This window comes from Astyanax mexicanus, chromosome 16 (assembly GCF_023375975.1).
Source record: "Astyanax mexicanus isolate ESR-SI-001 chromosome 16, AstMex3_surface, whole genome shotgun sequence".
NCBI classification, from domain to species: domain Eukaryota; kingdom Metazoa; phylum Chordata; class Actinopteri; order Characiformes; family Acestrorhamphidae; genus Astyanax; species Astyanax mexicanus.
The window spans coordinates 27,189,813-27,211,770 of record NC_064423.1 but is presented as its reverse complement, the minus strand read 5'-3'; the positions used below and the strand labels follow the sequence as shown (position 1 = coordinate 27,211,770).

The 21,958-nt window shown below is 36.7% G+C and overlaps 2 protein-coding genes across 6 annotated transcripts in view; one reads left to right on the top strand and one right to left on the bottom strand.

The window, feature by feature from the left end:
- The window catches only part of cers1 (ceramide synthase 1), a 32,676-nt gene extending 25,870 nt beyond the window's left edge, over window positions 1-6,806 (top strand). The window contains exons 6-7 of the mRNA XM_022669851.2: window positions 66-205; window positions 3,087-6,806. Of these exons, the coding sequence (XP_022525572.2) occupies window positions 66-205; window positions 3,087-3,129 (183 nt within the window). The 3' untranslated portion in view covers window positions 3,130-6,806. The remainder of the gene's footprint in view (window positions 1-65; window positions 206-3,086) is intronic.
- Window positions 6,807-6,828: 22 nt separating this feature from the next.
- On the bottom strand, window positions 6,829-19,080 carry ncln (nicalin). 5 transcript variants are annotated; one of them, XM_007246204.3, is made up of 15 exons: window positions 18,785-19,080; window positions 17,016-17,206; window positions 16,344-16,488; window positions 16,026-16,120; window positions 14,016-14,096; window positions 13,438-13,541; window positions 13,247-13,335; window positions 12,596-12,735; window positions 11,108-11,331; window positions 10,868-10,955; window positions 9,971-10,009; window positions 9,603-9,766; window positions 8,428-8,481; window positions 8,255-8,333; window positions 6,829-7,959 (listed from the first exon to the last, which is right to left on the bottom strand). In XM_007246204.3, the coding sequence occupies exons 1-15, from the start codon at window positions 18,963-18,965 to the stop codon at window positions 7,897-7,899; spliced, it is 1,737 nt and encodes a 578-aa protein (XP_007246266.3). In that variant the 5' UTR covers window positions 18,966-19,080; the 3' UTR covers window positions 6,829-7,896. The 5 variants fall into 5 exon arrangements, with proteins under 5 accessions (XP_007246266.3, XP_007246267.3, XP_015460533.3 ...); XM_007246205.3 differs by having other exon boundaries at window positions 9,603-9,763; XM_015605047.3 differs by having other exon boundaries at window positions 11,153-11,331.
- Between the last annotated feature and the right edge of the window lie 2,878 nt (window positions 19,081-21,958).

The window sequence follows — 21,958 nt, the reverse complement described above, 5'->3', positions numbered from 1 at the left end:
ATGTCCTGTAGTATTATGTTGGAAAGAGAGTCTAACCTAAACCGTCTCAATTTTGTGTTTTGCAGTTTATTGTAATGTTTGTGGTGAAAGTTTTGACTGGGCAGATGAAGGAGGTCAGCGATGTACGAGAATACGAAGAAGAAAACGCTCAGAAACCACTCCAACCCAAAAGGGACGATAATGGTCATCAGGACACTGGAGAAGGGTAAGACTGATCAGCACTGATTCCTCATATTCAGTTTTAGAAATGCTCAGTTCACTCAGTTTATTCTATTTTTAGTGCATCCGTTCTCAGTACACCTCCGCCACCTGATCAGGCTCTGATTACTTGTCTCAGGTGTTATGACAGCTGAAATAGAACACAAATATACAACGATGAGTCCTTGAGGACATCAGGGAACGCTTGAATTAAAGCAGACAATGCAGCTTTAGATCTCATCTATCTATTGAACTCTCCCTCCAGTCAAATCAGCAGATTTGTTTTGTTATTGTAGATTTCAGGCTTGATGAAACCGACATGAATGAGACGTCTGGCATGCAAATCAATTATGATTATTTTTGCATTTAAAATCAGTGGCTCCCACAGCTTCCACCAAATGCCCAGACCTTCGTGTTTAGGTCATTACACCTGTTACTCCAGACTGTACCTGTGTGAAACAACATATTCAAATTAGGTTATACATAAGCAGCTAATGATGAACTCGCAGTGACACAGATCCCCGTGCCATCTGCACATGTGATTTTAGGTACAGTAAATGGATAAACCAAAGATTTTAGGCAGTTAAGCACATTATTTAAAATGATTTATTTAATTAATGCATTAATACCCACATTAAGCACTAATAAGCACTAAACCATGTTGTACAATAACTTTAAACTAGAAAAGTTCATTTCCTGAATAAAACACAAATGGTTCCCAGTTCCTGCTAGGCTGTTTTGTATGGTTGCTGTGGTATTCCAGTTAATTTCTATGCTATTGTTCTATGTATGTTTGCTATGGTGATGAAAGTGCTTTCAAGATGGATGTTGAAAGGTGATTGTAATGGTGTTTCAAGCTGTTGTATGGTGGTGTTTTAGTAGTTACTAGGCAGTTGCTATGGTATCCCATGGTTGATGGTTGTTATAGGGTTTCAGGTGGATGCTGTGGTACCCTTCATGGTTTGGTGGGTGTTACTTGCATATTTGTATCACTGTTACATTAGGAGACTAAGCACCCCTTTCTTATGGAAACAAACTTCTCCCAGAAAATCACTACTTTTTGTGTTACTGTTGTTTGTACTTATTAATATCAGTGTTTTACTGATTAAATAAACACTTACTGCCCAAATAAGGAGCCTTGTGTTGTGCGTGACACACAAGGCATGCTGAAATCTGATTTGAGCATCCAGGCTGAGACACATCTGTACTCCTCTGATTATATTCGCATGTCAAACCACCTACAAATGTGATTTGGATCTTCGCATATTTCATATTGCATGTGATTTCTGGCTGTCTAGACTGTTAAAAATAAATCATAGAAAATTATACAATATAGTTATGCCAGAAATTAAATTTAGGCTAGCATTCTAAATGTAGCCTTGTTGTTGTAGCATCGCATAGTCACCTAGACCAGGAATTGAACCCATGTCCCCCACAGGATTTGGTAGATCAGTGGCGGGTAGTGTTATCTGTTGCGCCACGTCAACCACAAACACCCAAAGGATTAGCTAATTAGCCTTCTAAAAAATCCTCCAGTCTTAGTGCATTTATATGTAGGGTTTGGACTCTTTCCTAGCGAGGAGAGCAGCTTACTGAATCAGAATAGCCTGTTGTCACTGTCAGCCTCAGCATGAGATAAAGCTTCTTCATGTGTTAAAGACCTTTCCTGAAACTACATTTCAAAGCCAATAACCTTTTATGAACCTTTGTTTTTAAGAACATGCGGTTTTTAGGACTGTTAGATCTTCTACCCTTTAACCAGAGAGTCAAAAGTATTCAGATTCATTGCTTGTTTAGACTTGGGTATAGATACTAGGGTTTAAAGTACTTCTGTAGAAGTTGAAGCATCAATTCAAGCTTTTTCCTCAAGTAAAAGTCTAAAAGTCATGATTTCAAAACTACTTAAAAGTATAAAAGTAAAAGTAATGTCATTAAGGACAAAAGCTTAGGGCTCGCCACAGGGTCCTATATTATTAAGCAAAAAATCAGATTTGAGTCACTTCAGCCTGGTAATGTGAACGTAGCCTATAATGTTATATTAAAATGTTAATGTTGACAATGCACTAGGTTCCTTATTTAAGTCTCATATATATGCATTTTAGTACAATGTAAATCTATTAAAGAAGCTTTGTTGGGACGTTTCATTTAAGTTCTTTAGAGTCTCTTGAGCCAAGGATCATCTTCATACTAGACTACATACATCTGCTATGTTCTTGCTGGAGAGTGGCATGACGTGTGCAGGCGTAATGGATCACATACAAACCAATAGGTTGTCAGAATGGTATAAGTTTATACTTCTCATCTGAACACAATCAAATTCACGATTCCAATTTATCTCAAGCTGAAGTAAAATTGGGCTATGTTTAAAATGTAAGGAGTAGAAAGTTCAGGTAATTGTGTGAATATGTAAGGAGTAGTAAAAAGTTTAGATAACCAACATTTTTACTTAAGTAAGGAAACAAAGACCATGTACTTTGTTACATGACGCCTCTGGAGTTTACATGACCAGGGAACTGAGCTGATTACGGTCTCAGTATTTATCAGTGTTCAAATTTTGCCATCTCAGCCACATGGACATCATATCATGTCAAGAAGAGGGTTCAGAGTCCTTAAACACACATGATTCTATACTTTCTGTCAATTCTGTAGCTTCAAAGAAAGGTAATCAGCATTACTGTGTCTCAGCTCTCTATAGGTTGTGCTGATAGAGTGTGACCTGTGATACTTGGGGGAGATAGGATTGGATAACAGCACTATCTTACATAAACGTGATTTACTTGGATGGCCTTATCTCTGTGGCCTTGGGAGAGGTGATATCCAATTAGGTCATGATCACCAATCACCTGATATTATAGCTCCCCTATCTCTCTCTCTCTCTTTCTCTCTAGGAAACATATACAGAATGGTTTCAACAAGGAGAAGCATCTATAACAATCTCAATACTGCCACCTGCTGGTACCTAAAAGAGACTGCAAGGAACACAGGTGACCTAGTTTAACTCTTGACCCTCCACAGACTCCAGCAGTTATATGTTGCTTTAATCATCCTACAGGGGAATGACATCGTTTTAGGCTGTGAAACATTTCTCTGTTATTTGGCTTTTGTTTTATTGTGTTTATTTCTATTATTATAGCACTGTGAACGTTATTTCAGGTGTTTTTTAATTATTATTTGAAACATCACGTATGTCAACAAATTGAAGTGAAATGAAAGTCCTCCTGTGTGTAAGAAAACTTGTTTAATAATAATAATAATAATAATAATAATAATAATAATAATAATAATAATAATGAAGAAGAAATGAAGAATCTGCAGAAATGAGGGATCTGTTTTGATTCTTGGTTTAAAGCTGCATCCATAGCAGCTTTCTACTTATTCGTTTTTTTGTTTAGTATTTTAATCCCTAGACTGAAGGCATTATGAAGGGAGGCTGTTGCAGTATTCTGTCACACTGAGTCTGAGTGCATGGATTTGCTAGGGCTATTTATGTTTCATGTACTGATTGTCAGAGTGCACAGGTTACTATTAACCTGGCTTTCTACACAGTTCAGTCAGAATTGTATGGCCGCCTTCTTGGTTTTTAATCACTGTCCATTCTTCAGCTCCACAGGATCACCACAGGGCAGGTATTACTTTGGTGGCGAGTCACTCTCAGCACTGCATTGAAACTGATTAACATGGTGCTGGTACAAGTATCTCAGACACAGCAGTGCTGCTGGTTTTTTTAAACACCTCAGTGACACTGCTGGACTAAAAATAGTCTATTTAACAGAAATATTAAGCAGCATTAACCATTGATGAAGGATTAAAAGATGACCAACACAAACTGTGCAGATTCTGAGCTTCGATCTCTGACAGCTACAAGGTGGAGCAGCTAGAAAAGTGTGTCTAATAAAGGGGACATAGTGGAGCTGACAAAACGGACAGTGAAGGTAGAAACAAAAAGGTGGTTATAATGTTCTTACTGGGCTGTGTAAAAGTCTGACCTGCTTTATTAAGCCATAAGGAAGTGATGAAGAAAAACAGATATCACATTTTTTGCCATGTGGATAAAATGAAGGGAAGCTATTTTTTATGTCCTTGTACAGACAATAAACTGTCCAACCTTTTTTATTTTTAATTTGCATTAATTGTTGCATTGAAATGAAGGCATGCAAATTTCTGACTGAATGCAACAATGGCAACATGAGCTGATCGACTGGGCTGAATGTAATATTGCTGATCAAAATGAAGTTAGTACCAATGTTAAATAATATTTATTGCAGTATGTCATGAAACCAGTTGAATCAAATCTTTTGTAGAAAAAAAATGAATCCTGTATATCACAATATTTATGCACATATGATATTCCAGACTGCATGAGATCAGGATGATTTGGAATATCCAGAAAATGTAATAAAAATCTAGAATCTTCCCATCCCTGGCCAGTCCTGAGGATCCTATACTTTTATTGTTTACACATTTTTGTTTATTGCACTTTTAGATCATAACTTACTTGCGGAGTTCGCAATCATTTAGGACAACCTTTTCCAGGACATTTGATGTGGTTTTCATACAAAAAATTAGTATTAAAGGGGCTGTGAGTGGTGGTACCGCTATGATCTGAGGTACGCTGGAACGTATCCCGGATCATGCTGTTGCCATCAGCGGCTACAGTCTGACAGAGCACAATTGGTCTGGCTCTCTCTTTCCTCAGAGCGTGCTGGCTATCCAGCAGTGCTGCACCAGTGGCAGTTGAAAAAAAAAAAAAAAATTTAGGCCGTGTCCCAAATCTCCAGGACTGGACTGGGATAGGAGACCACTTCGACAAAATCACAATTCAAACCTTTGATGTCATTTATGGGTTTTCATGCATACATTAAGCCTCTACCTGTATCAACTGAGAGGATGAGAGAACCATTTTGGGACAAACCTCAGCAACAGATCGGGCTAACTGAGACCGTTTTCAGATGCTGATTTTATTTCTAATTCTAATTGCTGCTGTTTTTTGTGGATTACTTTTTATGTATATTGGCCTGATCCCCTTGTCTTTTATATTTGAGAGTTGATGACTACTATGAAACACTCCTGAAGGTGAAGCATTGGCCTAAACATCAGCGATACAGTTATTTAGGTTTATTAGTAAAATGTACAGATTTTCAGTTGTTCGCTATAAACTAATGAGACAAGAACCATTTAAATAGCTCAGCACAACTGATTTAACAAGAGGTTTATCAAATGTAACAATACTTCAGAGCACATTTCCAAATTATGTCTCAAATCAAGACATTATTAATTTAGTTAATAAGTAGACCTTATTAATTTACAGGATGACTGGAGATGTTGGAAATGTGGTTAAGAATAGAGAGTGGTCCAAATAGTAAGAACCAAGTGGCTTTTTGATTTGAATCTGGAACAATCACTTTTTTGTTTTACTTGGCTCAGTTCTTGTTTGATTGGTTTATTGCAAACAGCTGAAAGTATGTACATTTTGCATATGCACATAATGGTGTTAAATAGTTGTAATTGCAACTGAAGTTCCAGATGGTTTAGTACACTTTTAGTACAGTACGCTTTTGTCACTTATGCTAATATTAATCAATAGTTGCTCTTTAGAATAACTTACATAATACTGGGTAAGACATCTAGGTGAGAGGCAGCAAGACATTAAACCCAGAAGTGCTCTGCATTGGATTTTTCTTTTTTTTTTTGAAAGATCTTATGGGCCTTGTTATTAATGAAAAATGGCAGGAACTAAAATTATAAACACCTTTAACAAGTCTTCATTTTTCCTCTATTCCTAGGTGTGTAGCAAACATTACTCGTTTGACTTGTATTGTGAGCTGGAATAGAACAAAAATGTGCACTTTTAAATTTCAATGGTGAACAGATTAGGCTAGCCTTAAGATCAACTGGGAATTCACCATCACTTCACCATCAGTTATACACAGATGTACAAGCACTGTACTATATCTACGAGCTGCAGTGCTGAATGTGAATGTGAAGTGTTTCCTGCCTTTTAAACTGTTTTTTTCAAAACATTGTTCACTCCACACGCAGGCACAAACTAAATCCCAAAATGTTTTGGTTCCACTTTTGGAAGCATCTTTACCTTTTCTTTGGCTGCTTTTATCCATGTGTTTTGGTTCAGTCTGTTTCTATTTCACTGTCATTGTTAAAATGTTCTACGTATGTGCCAAAAGGGAACTTTGAACTACAGCTGAGGGTTTAAGACTGAGACCTTGGGCTTGGGGTGTCTAGAGATAATAAATTATGATAAGTGTGGGGTTTGTCGGACAGGTATTTATAGCAAATTGCACTGTAATTTATTATTGTTTCTACTGTTCATTAGGAAATTCAAACAGCTGAAGAAGAATGGGGGTTTATTAATTTCTTAATGTGCATTAAAAGTATTAAATGTGTGTTGATTTTAAGAAGATTTTTACATTTCTCTTTGGACCATGAATTTAAGAAAAGACTTGAAAGATTTTGTTTTGCCCTCACTTAATCTGACCACCTCTGTCTGTATGATGAATACTGTCTTTTTGCAATGGAACAATTTTTAATAATTCCACTGAGCCAGTGTTATTGTATCATATTTTCCCATGAAATAAAATCTGTAAACTGAATTGACAAATTGATGCACAAATGTTTCTCAATGGCAAACGTCTTTATTTTTCAATGTTTTATTAATTTATTTTTTTTATTTTGTTTGGTGCAAGACTTGTCAAGTTTTCATAGAGCAGACTCACACAGATCATAAAACGTAGATAATGTGTTAATCTCGGGGAACTAAAGAAACCTTTTAAAATCAGTGCAAAGTGAAGCATTCGCTTCCATAAATAACAGAGGAAAGACCTGTACCACCAACGGTTTCGCTCTCACTTACTGTGTCTTGAAAGTGACTGGCTCTCACGCAGAATGGAACGAGGGAAAAATATCAGAGGTATTTTGTTTACGTTTCAGCTGAAACAGACAATTATGGCTATCGATTGTGGAATATGTAATGACAGACTAAAAGATAAAGGAAAAAAGTTAGTAGAAAGAGGAATTTAATACTCTGGTTCTTCAATTCTTAAGACAATATTCGGATTAAAGAAAGGCAAACAAGGAGAGAAAAAAAAACAGGATGCCCAAATCGCCTAATGGAATATTTTTCAACTCACAGATTCTACAGTCTTTACATGCCCAATTTTACTACACTAGCCAGAATCCAGCTAGCACCTCTCTGATCTGAGGCCAAATATATCCTGGACCAGAACTGAGGAAATACACTTGTCAGACCTGAGCCTTCTTAAAACCCAACAAGCTTCATGAACAGCTTCTTCCAGCTAGCAAACACTTCACCAGCTGCAATTTGGCCCACTCTGACTTAGCTGCCCAAGAAGATGACCCACTGTTCGCTTGGCAGAGATCACCCAAGCTGTACTGTTGAGAGGAACACTTTAGCTTTAGGCTGTGGGACGTGGGAGTGAGGCAGTGTTAGAGAGGAACAGAAAAGGAAGACTTTAAAAGGCTGCTCCTGACCAGCGCCGGCAAGTGGTGGAACAGTAAACGACACACTTGGCAGGGAAAAATCAAGTTCCACTCCCAGAAAAGAAAAGAGGGAGGGGAGAGAAAAGACAGATCAGCAGATTTGAGAAAAGAACACACTCTTGGCTCCACAGTGGGACTGCAGGGAGTCCCTCATATTGCAGGGATGAGGAGAGCTGGAGCCGTTTAGTGCTGCTTGACTCGTGGTGCTGTGACCCGACGCAGGATGCCGTACAGAAACCCGAAATTCTGTGAACAGGGAACAAAGAGGTTAATAAAACACTGAGCTTTTTGACAACAGTAGCTAAAAATAGAAGTTTATCTGCAACAATTTGATCTCCATTTAGCAGCAATGAAATGCCTTTTGTGCCTATTTTCAGGGTTCCTCTCTTTAACTGTATATTTTTTACACATATGAAGTAGTACAATGCACGTCCCCTAAAAATGTAACCATTGGCTATCACATTATTAAAAAACTTTTATGAATAATTGAATAATATGTTTGAATCATTTTTCCAAAAAACAAAAACCCATTTTATCTCACCTGAACAGCCAGATAAACCAATCCAAGGTATGCAGCTATGCACAATGCTAACAGCAGGTCAAAGATGGCTGGTTTTACTCTGAAATTATTTTAGAAATAAAAATAACACTGTTAGTTACAGACTTGCAAAGGGATTGACTGCAATTGGGTGGTGAAAAATACATAATAATCACCTGTATGCATTCATAGTTTGTTTAAGCTGGTCATAGAAGACAAATTCTGGATCCCTGAAGAAAAGAAAAAAAAGACATTGCATTTAACACTTTGCTTAGAAGTATGAAAGTTAAGGCCAAAGTAGACTTCTTTGTCGAACCTATGCAATAGCCTACGGCACAGCAAGATGGAAATGTAACTATATGTCATGTATAGTTTTCATTATTGTAAGTCACTTTGGACAAAAGCTTCTGCCAAATGTAATGTAATGTAATGTAATGTGGCGCCGACAGCAGCAGCTGTGTTTCCAGACACACAGATGCAGAGGCACAAACGCACCCAGGCTACAACACATTGACTCGATGCAGAAGTATAAACCAGCCTTAAGGCTGACAACTACATACATCATACATCTGAGATTCTCCCAAAAAAATTACCAGAAATAATTAGAAAAAAATTTAACTGCATTGTATTAATTCCTGACACATTTTTCACTACTATATCCAGTACCAGTTAAAAGTTTGGACATAACCCTTCTCATGTTATTTATTTTTTTCTTTATCTGTATAATTTTCTACATGAAACTATAAAGGAACGCTTATGCAGTTACGTAGGAAACACAAAAATGTTAAAGCCAAAATATTGGCATTATTCTCTCAGTCTGCTTCATGAAGGGAACCTAAAATGGTTCTCCAATTGTCTTAAAGCTCCAAATCTTTTCAAACCTCCTTGATTTTTTTTGTGACGGCCAAATTCTTTTTTGTCTACTACCTAACTGGACGTGTTCATTCTTAGTTTTTCAAGTATTTGCTATTAATCTACAATGTAGTATATAACACAAATAAAAACAATTATTATTGAGAATGTGTCTTTAAACCTTTGACTGGTGCTATATATACACATTAATCCCTTTCCTGAACCCAATTTATACTTCTGTGTCGAAACTACGTTGTAGCCTGCGCGTATGCAGCAAGTGTGCAGTACGCAGCGGAGCACATTTATACTTCTGCGTGCGCGTATCAGCAGCTCTGTGCAAATCCTTTAGTGCTGTCTTAACTTGCAGTCCCATAACAATGTTTATTTTTGATAAATTTAATGTGTGGTGTTTTGTTTATTGTTGATCTCCAATAATAAAATAAATGAATGAATGAATAAATAAATAAATAAATAAATAAATAATCTACATAAATCATACCTTTTATCGGCTCTAACAAAATGCCTCTTTACATCCTTCAGGTAGCGGCCCAGGTAGTACTCTAGGGTGCTGACCACAGCACTGTCCTTATCCACCAACTGAGCTGCACGAGGCTGGGTGGTCAGCCAGTCCACCAGTGATGCCAGCTGCTCCTCCTGTACCTGCTAACATCAGATAATTATAATGAGCACAGCCATGATCAGACTTTAATTAATCATTACATTACACTATACCGCAGGATGATGAACTAACATTGTGTGTAAATATACAATAAGGGAATTTGTGTGGTTCTGTTATCAATACAAGCTATGAAATCAGGCGCTAAAACCACAGGTCAGAGATGGTGTGGACCGGAATCATCTACTCACCATCTGCTCAGTAAAGATCTCCAAGTCTCCATTGGTGCCCTGTAGAAAATTAACACAGACTTGAATTAAAGCCCTGCATTATGTGCTACATTATAGATAACTGGATCAATGTCTTCCTTCTAAATACAGTGTGTTACTATAGAAGCTGTATTAATATGGAATAAAAAAAAAATTAGCTCAACATTAACTTTTGAATAAATAATGCCCAGATGGAAACTGTTCAGGTCTGATGAATCTAAGCAGCCACTTAAATTTATAATTCATAAAACTTTCTCTAAATCTAAAGTTTTCCAGCATTAAGAATTCATATGTACACTTAAATACACAGTGTTTAACTGCATGGTGCAGAAATGTTTAGTGTTTTGTAAAAGCTTATGCTCAAGCTCATTTTTTTTATATATAATGTAATATGCATGCACTAAATTTTTGCACTTTAGTTTTGTGTAAAAACAATATTTAATTTTTTAAACTGCTGCAGTAATATATTCTTAAAATGTATAAAATATTATAAAATATTTATAAAAAATATAGTAAATCATCATACCATTATTTTTGGGCCATATCGGTCACCTTTATTGCTACACTGCAAGTAAGGCAATAGTTTTTTTTAATCAAAACCGAGTACAGCACTGCTATCTAGTGGGCGGGGTTTAAATACAGACAAAATGAACCACTCTGACACCAGTCTTTACACAAACTGTTGATAAATATCTTATTTTAAAAATCTGTTGGGGAAAAACAGACCCAGTATAGTAAAACATACTATTAAACAATATTTTTCTTAAACTCCTACTTGGAACAGTAGAAGCACTTTTCAGTCAGTCATAGCATGTGTTTAGAACTACCAAGTTTATTCTTAAACATTCTAGTGGCTCCTCACTCTTGGTGTAAACTCACCTTCTCTGTTAAGTTGTAGATGACCCTCGCCAGAGCCTCTGCGATCAGCTTAGTGTTCCGACTGAGCTTCTTCAGATCTACATGAGGCCTGTGACCAAATAAAAACCCCAACAATGTGAACGAAAGATCTGTGTAAACCGATACTCAAAAACTGTATTTAATGATGGGGGGATGGGTGGGTAAAGGGATGAACAGCACTATGACGGGTGACGGACAGATAGAGCACCAGTAGTCACCCACCCAGCGGTGGCCTCTCCCGCCCCATCCAGAGAGGAGGACACTGACCGCATGTCCATGATGGAGTTTCTGGTGGCACTGCGATGGCTCTCTAGGTGCGACAAGGTGAACGCTGGCAGCCGACGGATACCGAAGCGCTCGTGCTCCCAGGCCAGAGTGTCGTCCGCCAGGTTGATCTTCTTGTGCACCATGGAGAACTTCACCTCCGGGTACTGATCAGCGGCGACCTGATGGGAGAATAGAGTAAGGATGTGAGAGACTGGAGATAAAGTAAGTGCAGCTGTGTTTTAATCCTCTATGCTTTTTGAAAAAGAGTGAAAAAGAAAGAGTAATGTGCATTTTAAGTTCCTGATCTGATTATAAACTATTTAAAATCTGATTATTTAAGAAAGTGAGAAAATAGCAAACTTCTGTTTACATGCCACAGAAAAGAGAGCTGGATTTGAACTCAGTAAATGTATGTATACTCTTGTATGACCAATGTGTTTATATGAACTTTGGGAATGGAAAAAAAAACTCATAATTTACACAAGTATGTCCATAACCGGATTTTTGCTCTGCAATCTCACATAACATGGTGTAAATATTATGTAAAACTAAAACTTCACACTGCATTTTTTTGAAACGTGTGCAGGCTGAGAAATCCAAGAATAATCTGAGTAAAGGAGAACTCCAGTGTAAAACTGTAAACAGTAGTTTTTAATACGCTTCTTGTGCACTTTTAAAGTTTTTAATACCTTGTTTTAAATTACAGAGATTTACCTATAAAGTGAGAAACTTCTTTGAGTCTGGATAACAGTGTAAAAAGCGATTCATCACAGGCAAGTGCCCCAAAGTACCTGTTGTAAAGAGTGCAATGGGCAAAATGCACAAAATTACTCTGCGGGAAAGTGGAGATGGGCTATTCAACAAAGGTAAATACTTTATCACGTTTAACTACACCCAAAGTCAATTTCACACCGGAGTTCTCCTTTAATCTGAGTATTCTTGGATTTCTCAGTCTGCACAGGTTTTAGGAAAAATGCAGTCTGAAGTTTTAGATTTACATAATATTTACACCATGTCTTATTATGTGAGATTTCTGGCTGGTTTGCAAATCGAAAATCCAGTTATGGACATACCTGTGTAAACACTTGAGTTTTTCCATTCCCAAAGTTAATGTAAATACATTAATCAGATTACCGCCAAAGACAGATGTTGTGCAGTAACTGGATTTTGCATGTAAAACAGTACTATATATATATTAGTCTTGCTTATGGCTTTTGACACTGTATGACTGTATGTTAAATACATGCTCATAAATTCAGGGTTCTATTGTGGCTGATACGAATAATGTTTATAAAGCATTTGAAAGCAAACAAACAGTTCTTTTTCTGATAAATTATGCATGCAGTAATGCGATGTTAGTTTATGGGGCCTATGCTCCTATTAGATAACATCATTATTGTAGCTTGAGTGTAAACAGGCAGTGAATTATATGAGGTCTATTACCGTCTGCAGCTCTTTAAGCAGGGTGTGTTGTGGGCTGCCTTCTTTAGGTGGTTTAGAGACATGAAGGTAAAGATTGTCTCCGTTGCCCAGCGTGTCCAAACATAGCACAAACGCTACGTTGTCCTGCAGGAGACTGGACTCTGTTGCAGCAGTGTGACAAAAAGATGCAGGAAAGTCAAAATAAGAAGTAGTAGTAAAATTGTGTTTTAAAACAATTAAAAAAAGGTCAAAACAATGACTTTTTTTACATTTTTGTTCTTCACATTTTGGCAAAATTAGAATTAAATAGAAATTCTTTAAAATTACAAAAATAACCATATTCAGTGGTTGTGTTCGACACGGACAGAATTTGGCTCCTGCCTTTAACCCATCTGTGCAATAATTGCACACAAATTTAATACAGAGTGGTGGTCAGCCATCGCTGCAGCACTAGGGGAGCAGTGTGGGTTAGAGGGGGCATTTTGACATCAATTACCCAGGGCTCTAACCACTTGGCCACTACTACCCCAAAATGGCTTGGATATTAATGTATATAAAAATCTTTTTATTCTCCTGTACACTAGTTTTTTTTTTTTTTTTTTGCATTAAAGTGTTGTTATAAGAGAAATGTGAAATACACATGAAGTAAACAGATAAAAGATATTTAAAGACCTGTGTGGTCTAGATTATCCTCCAGCCAGCGTTTGGTTCCCTGATAGTTGAACTTTCCTCCTCCCGAAAGAAAGAAGAGCAAATTATACCTGTAAAAAAAAGATACATAAATAAAATATTAAGCTAAATATTAGTTTTATGATTAGTTAAGTGTAAATCACGATTAGTTAAGAATGGAGTGTGTTCTGTACCCAGCGTGTGTCCTTTTGTGTGAGTAGAGTCTGGAGAAGAGACGAGCCAGCTCCAGCAGCATGGCCACTCCACTGCCATTAGAATCAGCACCGTATGATAACCACTGCAATCACACACACAAAAAAACATAAATGTATATGTGTATGAATGGCTGATACATAAAATATATTAAGATTCATGGCTGTACTTTGTAAAAATAAATAAATAAATAAATTAATTAAAAATGGACAAACACGCAAACTGATTGGTCTGAAAAACCTGATACTAGTATTCTGCAGCTCACAAAGAATAATGCTGAAATTACAATAAACTCCTGGTACACAATACATAAGATTGACATTTTCTACCTGGAAACAGTTAAACTTCAGGGTTTAGTGTTGCTATTTCATTGTATATAAGACCATAGTAAACCCAGCACAGTCATATTTTGAGTTGCAGCAGCAGCATTCCTCTAGTTCAACTTAAACTGATTGATTACAGAACAAAGCAAGCGTGAAGTTCTTCACCAGCACTCTACCAGAACATAATAAACTGAGTGACAAGCGTACAGGATATACATGAATAAACACTTCCTTACCGGAGCCACGCCAAAGGAGTCATAGTGAGCCACCACCACAATGGTCGGCAGATCTTCTCCACCTACTCCTCCTAGTCTTCCCTGAGAGACACAAGTGAGACAAGTAAGCATGAATGTGAATATAGGCTATATGCTATTCTTAAAAAGAGGAAGAGAAATACAAGGAATTATTTGTTGTATTATTCTACTACTGTGTAACTGTTTACCACAGCTACATGTGGTGCATTTTCTTTAAACACAAACACACACAAATATAGAGCTCTGGAAAAAAAAAAAAAAGAGAGACCACTTAAAAATGATAAGTTTCTTTGATTTTACCCAATTAAAAACCTCTGAAATATAATCAAGAGGAAAACGATCACAAGCCACCAAACCAAGCTGAACTGCTTAAAGTTTTGCACCAGGAGTGGCATAAAGTTATCCAAAAGCAGTGTGTAAGACTGGTGGGGGAGAACATGTCAAGATGCATAAAAGCTGTGATTAAAAACCAGTTATAGTTTATAGATAAAAATGTTACTCAAACATATATCTATAAATAGCAAAACCAGAGAAACTAATTCAGAAACTGAAGTGGTCTCTTATTTTTTTCCAGAGCTGTATACATTATAATAATAAAAAAACTAAACCAGGCGCTCGCAAGTTGTCTAAGCATCCACCCCATCATTAGGAGACTGGGTCTAAGCCCCAGTAATAACAGTTATCTGTGGCCAGGATTCCAAGAGAGCATAACGTCTCTGTCATGCAAAAATCTCATATCTCCAAAAAGACAGCTTCACAGAGGACAGAAAAAAAAACATCTTAACTTAACATCTTACGAACTAAAAAAAAAATGGAGATACAAGGTTTTTGCTGATAGAGATGATAACTGATCTTTTACTCTGGATGGGTAAAATGGCCCCGCCCCCCTTTTCCAGTGCAGCCATCTGTTATCAGTCATAACAGAGGGCTTTGAGGTACAATGCCGTTGTATTAGCAGCAGTTGGAAAAGAGGCAACAGAGCCTTACGCGACTCAGCACACAATAGCCTTCTCTATCCTGTTTCTTAGATTTGTGTGTCTCCTAGTAGTGTGTGGGAACTGTGTAAATGTGAAGATAATTAAGTAGCAAAAGCCTTTAAAGAAACTTAATTTACTTAGTTTACTTAATTTAAACTATTGTTTATATATGTTTCACTATATTATTTAAGCTCTTAGGGTAAGATTAAACCTATACTGATGTAACTTTTAATAACAATCGTAAATCACACAAACAAATTAAGTCTAATTCTGGGGAAACTGGTCCTTAGAGTTTCTTGCACCTGTAATATAACTGACCTGCTGTTAGCTGTAAGACTGTCCCAGTTAAGCTTCAGTGGAACAAAGTCTCAGAGTCAAAGTCTGTTAGACCCTGTTACTGATTAAGAACTTTTTATTTTATGAGCATCTGCACACCTAAAAAGCCTCCATATTAACTAGCCTGTTTACAATCAGCTCTAAATTGTACATATGAAAATGTATCCACATGTTCTTAGTCATAAATTACCGGATTAATACAGAACACATACACATACATACATACAAACATATAAATTAATCTAATCCAATCCAATAAATCAAATGCGTAATATATAAATTACAAAGTTACATTCTATAATTAGCCTTTTACAAGTTCAAGGTACTTCCACAATCTTCCGACTTTTATTTCTCCATAAGCTTGTGATTTATGTCTAAGATACATAAAATATGCAAGAACATAATTTAAATAATGTTCTCTTCATTTAAATGGAAACAACCTGATTGGTCAGTGTAATTGCAGTAAATTGTCATAGTCATCTCTATAAACAGTTAATGGTATTTGAAGATGAAAATCTTCAAAATTCACACTACTTCCTTGTCTGTTGTCTGGGATTTCTGTTACAAGATCGTTGTAGTGGGAAATGCTGAATCTGTAACTGCAAAACTCTAAAAAATGTCGTCAATGTGTTCTACAGGGTTTAGGGAATCCCTGGTGTCTTTCAGAAGAAAATCTCACCTCCAGGCTGGTGATGGCCCAATCACTCACAGCCTTACTCTGAGCTCCACTCGTCACCATCTGAAACCCATTGGCTGTGGCTGAGTGCAGCAGAACTGGAGGAGGGTGGAAAAAAAAGGAGTGAGAGATAGTAATTTACACCAGAAGCAAAACACCAACAGTCACATTTCTTTTTCCTTACAAATATTTCGAGCACACTGTTTTTGGAAAAATTCACATTCTTCATAATTCCAGCTTTTAACTATTTTAAAAAATAAATGTACACAGTTATAAAATGTTTGATCCATGCGTGTTGCAGAATTTGTAAAAATAGCCTACCTTCTGCTGCAGATGATGATCCTTGAGAGGAGGATGATGCCTGCGTCTGTGAGTATATAGACAGCAGTTCATCATCTTCCAGAGCAAAGTAGACAGGAACAATGGTCTCTGTGGCCAAAAGTTCCGGCTCCAGCTCCATAAACTGCTGCAAAACAATGAAGACATGAAATCAAACAACTGTGGTTAAATGATTTACACAAATCTGATTCAAAAAGTCTTGCGATTAAGTGAATAAGGTGTTTCTCTTATGTCAGAAATGTTCAGAAGATGATAATGTGTCAGTACACAAAACTCAGAAAAATCTGAAATTTTCTTTCTGAATCATTACTTATTTTCAACAGAAACATGGTATCAGGGAGGGTCTCAGATCTAGCTAAGCGTTTTCTATGATAAGTGGGTTTGGTAACAGATGTTTATAAAAAGAAAAATGAACTAAACTTAGACTAATCATTTGAATAGTACTTTACACTATATGATTTGATGACTTGTGCAAAATAAGTTCAATGCCAAACAATAAACAAAGTAAACCTGTCTGTTGTCCATTTCTATTATTATATGTTTGTATAAACGCTATTTAAAAGTACCTTACATTTTTTAAACATTTGCATAATTAAATCCTCTCTGCTCTGTCTCTGTTCTGTCCCAGACCCAAAGTGATTAGTGTTTGCTTACTTGTACGATGTCCTGCGGCATAGTGGACATGTTCTTCGGGAGGATGATGACGACAGCTCCGGCAGACTGCCGAAGAGCTTTCTGATACTTCTCATAAGAGAAGTCAGCTAGTCGCATCATCACACAGCGGCGGCTCAGCACCTCCGCCTCCACAGTACGAGCTTCTGTGTTCAAAATGGCATTTCTTGAACCTTAAAATAAAAGACAATAATTCTGTTAATTTAGGGAGGATGGTAATATTTTAGATGTGATGATGTAAATATATTTAGTTAATATGACATACTGAAATTACTATTATTCATACTTGTACTGCACAATAACAAGATAATTAAATACAGTATTTATTAAATGGTATTCTGGAGCATTACTTTTGGTTTATTCATTAAGAAAATTAAATATATTGTAAAGAACACTTGCCAGATTTACATCTTGTCAAAAAATTAAAAACAGTAAAAATGTAATTACAAGGTTTTTGCTTGACAGTGATGTATAATCGATTCAACCTACCTTCTAAAAACACATACAGTAACAGTGAAAAATTTAGACACACCTTCTCACTGAATATATATATTTTACATTTTAAATTAATACTGAAGTCTATGAGCACTACGAAGAAACACATAAGGAATCTTGTAGTCAATTTAAAAGCATTACATAAACCAAAATACACTGGAGTGCTGCTGTTAACTTGTTTTTTTCTGAGGCTTGTAATTCTGATGAACTTATGTGCAACAAAGAAAACTCTTGCTCTTCCTTTCTTACTGTGGTCCTGATGAGAGCCAGTTCCATCATAAGGTTTTTGATGGTCTTTGTGAGTGCACTTGAGGATACTTTTTTTTAGTAGTTATTGCCATAATATGGATTAGAACATTACTTAAATACTGTTATTCACTGTATATCAACTGTACCTTTTTACACCTCCACTGATGCTCTCTAACACAGTACGAGGAAAATAAATTCAGAGCTGTTTAAATGAAAGCCATAGCAGGTTACTACCTCATAAAATCAATATGTGCAAAATGTCATAAGCAAGAGGTGAAAAAATATAAAACATACTCTGGTTTGTTTAACACATTTTTTTGTTTTCTAGGTTAATTCATTTAAATTCCAATAATAGTTTCCTTCATAGTTCTGATGACTTTTGTATTTATCTACAATGAGGAACATTATAAAATAATAAATAAAAAAAATGAAATTTGTGAGTGCCCAAACTTTTGACTGATACTGTAGCTATATTACCACGATCACATGGAGATTTAACAGACAATAATGACTGTATAAAAAAACACAAATGTAATTTTTAGGCTTCAGGGACTAAAGTAACGTTAGATAGCTATGATACAATGCAACAAAAAGCTGGATTAAAACTCTTTGAAACATTAGAACCAAATCAGTCTAATAGCCAAAGCATTCAGTATAGGGGAGATATTCGGTTAAATGTGTTAGGATCAGAAATATACAAATATCTAAATAAAAGTAGAAAATCTGAAGTGTAGCCTAGGTAACGGCACTGCTATAGTTATAGCTATGCTAGTCTTGTTAGCTAGGTAAGCTAGCTGGCTAATTAACGCCAGCTACGTTAGCTAGCTAGTTAGCTTAGCATGAGAGCTAACGAGCTGATGCCCTGTTTAAAGCTTTAAACCCCGTGTTTTACACCGATCTGTGTTCACAGTCTTAATGTATAAGGCTTGAATAATCCGTCCCTGGGTCTCAGTGTTAAATCGCGCTGCTCTGCGGTGAGTAAACGCGGAATCTGCGCGGACTCCTACCGTAGTTCTGTCCCTGCAGGTCGTACTGCTGCATGCGGTAAACCGTGAATTCATGCGCCGCGTCCGCTGGAAGCGGGGAGACGAGGATCAGCACGGCCGGCAGAAACACTATAAAGGTCAAAGTCAGCGGGAAAGAGGACTTGAACATGTTGTCAAACACCTCGCTCGCCTCCTCGAACATGATTGCAGCGAAGAGGAAATTCCGCACGGCCGAGGAAAATGAATGAAAGTCGCTACAGTGACAGCTGGCCTTGCACTAGCTGGAGAGGAGGACCTGGCATCCAGTATTCCGCTCAGGCAATGGAGAGGGAACCTAGGGTGCATCCCAATATGAGCACCTAGTTCACTTTAGTTCCCCTAGCTAGTGCACACCTATTACTCTAAAAGTAAGTAAGAAGCGTTTCATATGTAAAGATGATACTTTCTTGCAAAATCTTAAAAATATAAAGACTTTATTTTGGGATTAAGCGTAGCCCATCTTTAGATATTACAGAAACTCAATAGGAAAATCAATGAAAATAATTGTTTGGTATTTGCTATCGATACCAAGTTTAAAACCAAATCAGACAAATTTATTGAGTAGCTTGTTAAAATTAAATACCACATTTGATCTAAAAGCATTAATGTGAGTGTAGATTCAGAGCCCTAACCATTCAAAATGTTTAAATGAACGTTGATTCAGTGTTAAAATTTCCACAGTAAACGATTAGTCTATTAATCAATATAAAATAAACACGTCTATTCAGTGGTGTACTATCTCCAATATTAGCTCATAGTATTTTTTTTATAGATTTTAGATCCATATTCTCCTAAAATAGCTGCTGTGTTTACTACTACTATTCTAATTATTCAGATAATCATACCAAGTTAAATTAATCTAGGTTTTTTTTTGTAAGGCACCTTACAAAATTTCTAGGGCAAGTCATCGAGTGAGTGCAAAAATGAGACGCACCCGAAACGGACTGTACGCTGTATTTTTCCTCCGGCCATATCATCGGGCTCCTAAACTACATGCAGGTGTGATGCCAGTCTGAGGTAATGGTGGAAATATTTACTAGTAAATAACAAAATAAGATAAAGACGTTTTTCTTTTTCCACCTCAGTTCAAGAAGTAAATAAAGCTAGTGTTTGGTAAGTAATATAGTGAGCTAAAACACTGTTAAAACACTGTTTTTGTTTTATATGCTGCTCATTTAAAAGCCCTGTATGTGGTTGTTTTTACCCAAAACAAGTCCCTCAGTTTAGGGTGTGGCAGATAAACGGCTGGAACTTGGTTTATCTACAGTAAAATAGTTTTTATAGTATATTATATTGAATAGTGCAACGATTTTATCAGTCAGTACCTACTTTTCAAACTGCTTTTAGTTTTTTTGATTATTTGATTATTACTAAGTGACCATTATTCACTGTTTTTCATAAGGATATTTTAAGTATGTTAAGACACACGTTTATATATAAATATAGGAATGCTGTTTAGATTTATGTGACCAAAACCAACAGTTTCTTTAAAATTAAATATGACTAAATAATAGCTGATAAAATCTGGCTACAGTACTATAATACAGGTGTAATTCCTAATAAAGTGTGTTAAGCATTTCTACCGCTAGAGGGCGCCGTTACACCACTAACACATGGTAGGTAATGAAGTCTAGTGGTTATAAAGGGGATCTTCATTCACACATTCAGATCAGTGTATATTCTTACTGATAAATAACAAAAGAGTCATTGCTCAATTTACCTCCACGTATTGTACGGTGGCTGAGAAAGCCCAACGCAGTGCAAATTGAAAAGCGCTGCAAAAGCACAAAACACATCCATCAAAATTACAACACAGGCGCAGCAAATAGAAAAACGCGCTGCAAAAAGAAAAACGCGCTGCAAATAGAAAAACGCGCTGCAAATAGAACCACAACACAACGGAAGTGAGTCACAACACAACGGAATTTTCCCGGGGGACCTTAAAAGATGCTGTACCAGCTAAGCTGCGTCTTCAGTAACGTCTCGGACTTCACTATGTGTACAAAGGACAATACGTGGCAAACAAGGCGTTTTGTGAAGCAGAACTTTTAATAATATGCACACAACCGTGGTAATCACAGGTAATAAACATTACTTACTTTTCAGAAGCTTGTTTGCCACTTATTGTCCTTTGTATACAGCTGGTACAGCATCTTTTAAGGTCCCCCGGGAAAATTCCGTTGTGACTCACTTCCGTTGTGTTGTGGTTCTATTTGCAGCGCGTTTTTCTATTTGCAGCGCGTTTTTCTTTTTGCAGCGCGTTTTTCTATTTGCTGCGCCTGTGTTGTAATTTTGATGGATGTGTTTTGTGCTTTTGCAGCGCTTTTCAATTTGCACTGCGTTGGGCTTTCTCGGCCACCGTAGTATTGCCAAGGCATGATGACGATCATTTGACACGTGACTTAGAGTTAAAAAAAAACATGATAAATCTAAACAGGCAGATTCCCAGACAGGAACTAAGCCTAGTTTTCCACTACACAGTTTTTTAAATGGAGATTTTTTTTTCCACTTAAACAAAAATGTGGTCTATAGCTAGGCTATATCCTTGCCCCTAAATACACTGCCTGGCGTAAAAAAACAATTGCCTCCTGGGTTTAACTAAGCAAATGATGTGGGGTTGCTGCAGTTGGTCAGGTCTGGGTTCAGCAACAGTATGTGCTGAAAGGTCAGCTGACTACCTGAATATACTGAATATAGACCAGGTTATTTCATCAATGGATTTTTGCTTCCCTGGCACAGGCATATTCCATGATGATAATGCCAGGATTCATGGGGCTGGAATTGTGAAAGCTTGATTCAGGGACCATGAGATCCTCACCTGGGCTGGATCATGTGCATAGATCTAAATAAAAACCTTTCTCTAGGCTACTAACTTATCTATTATTTTTATTGCCTTGTATCGTCAAAACAGTAAAAGTGAGATAGGCGCATGTTTGTATTGAGTTAGAAATAGCTCATAATTATGTACAGTGATGATGCAATCTGCTATTATATATACTATTTTTTTTTTGGTGTCAGCATCTAGTTGGATAATTTTCAAATAAATAATATTATTACTTATTACATGTAAGTGTGCATATTCACTACAGTAAATTTATCCTCTTACTCAGTCAGGCAGTATAGGGTCAGATATGAGGCCTTTCTTTTGTTTTGTTT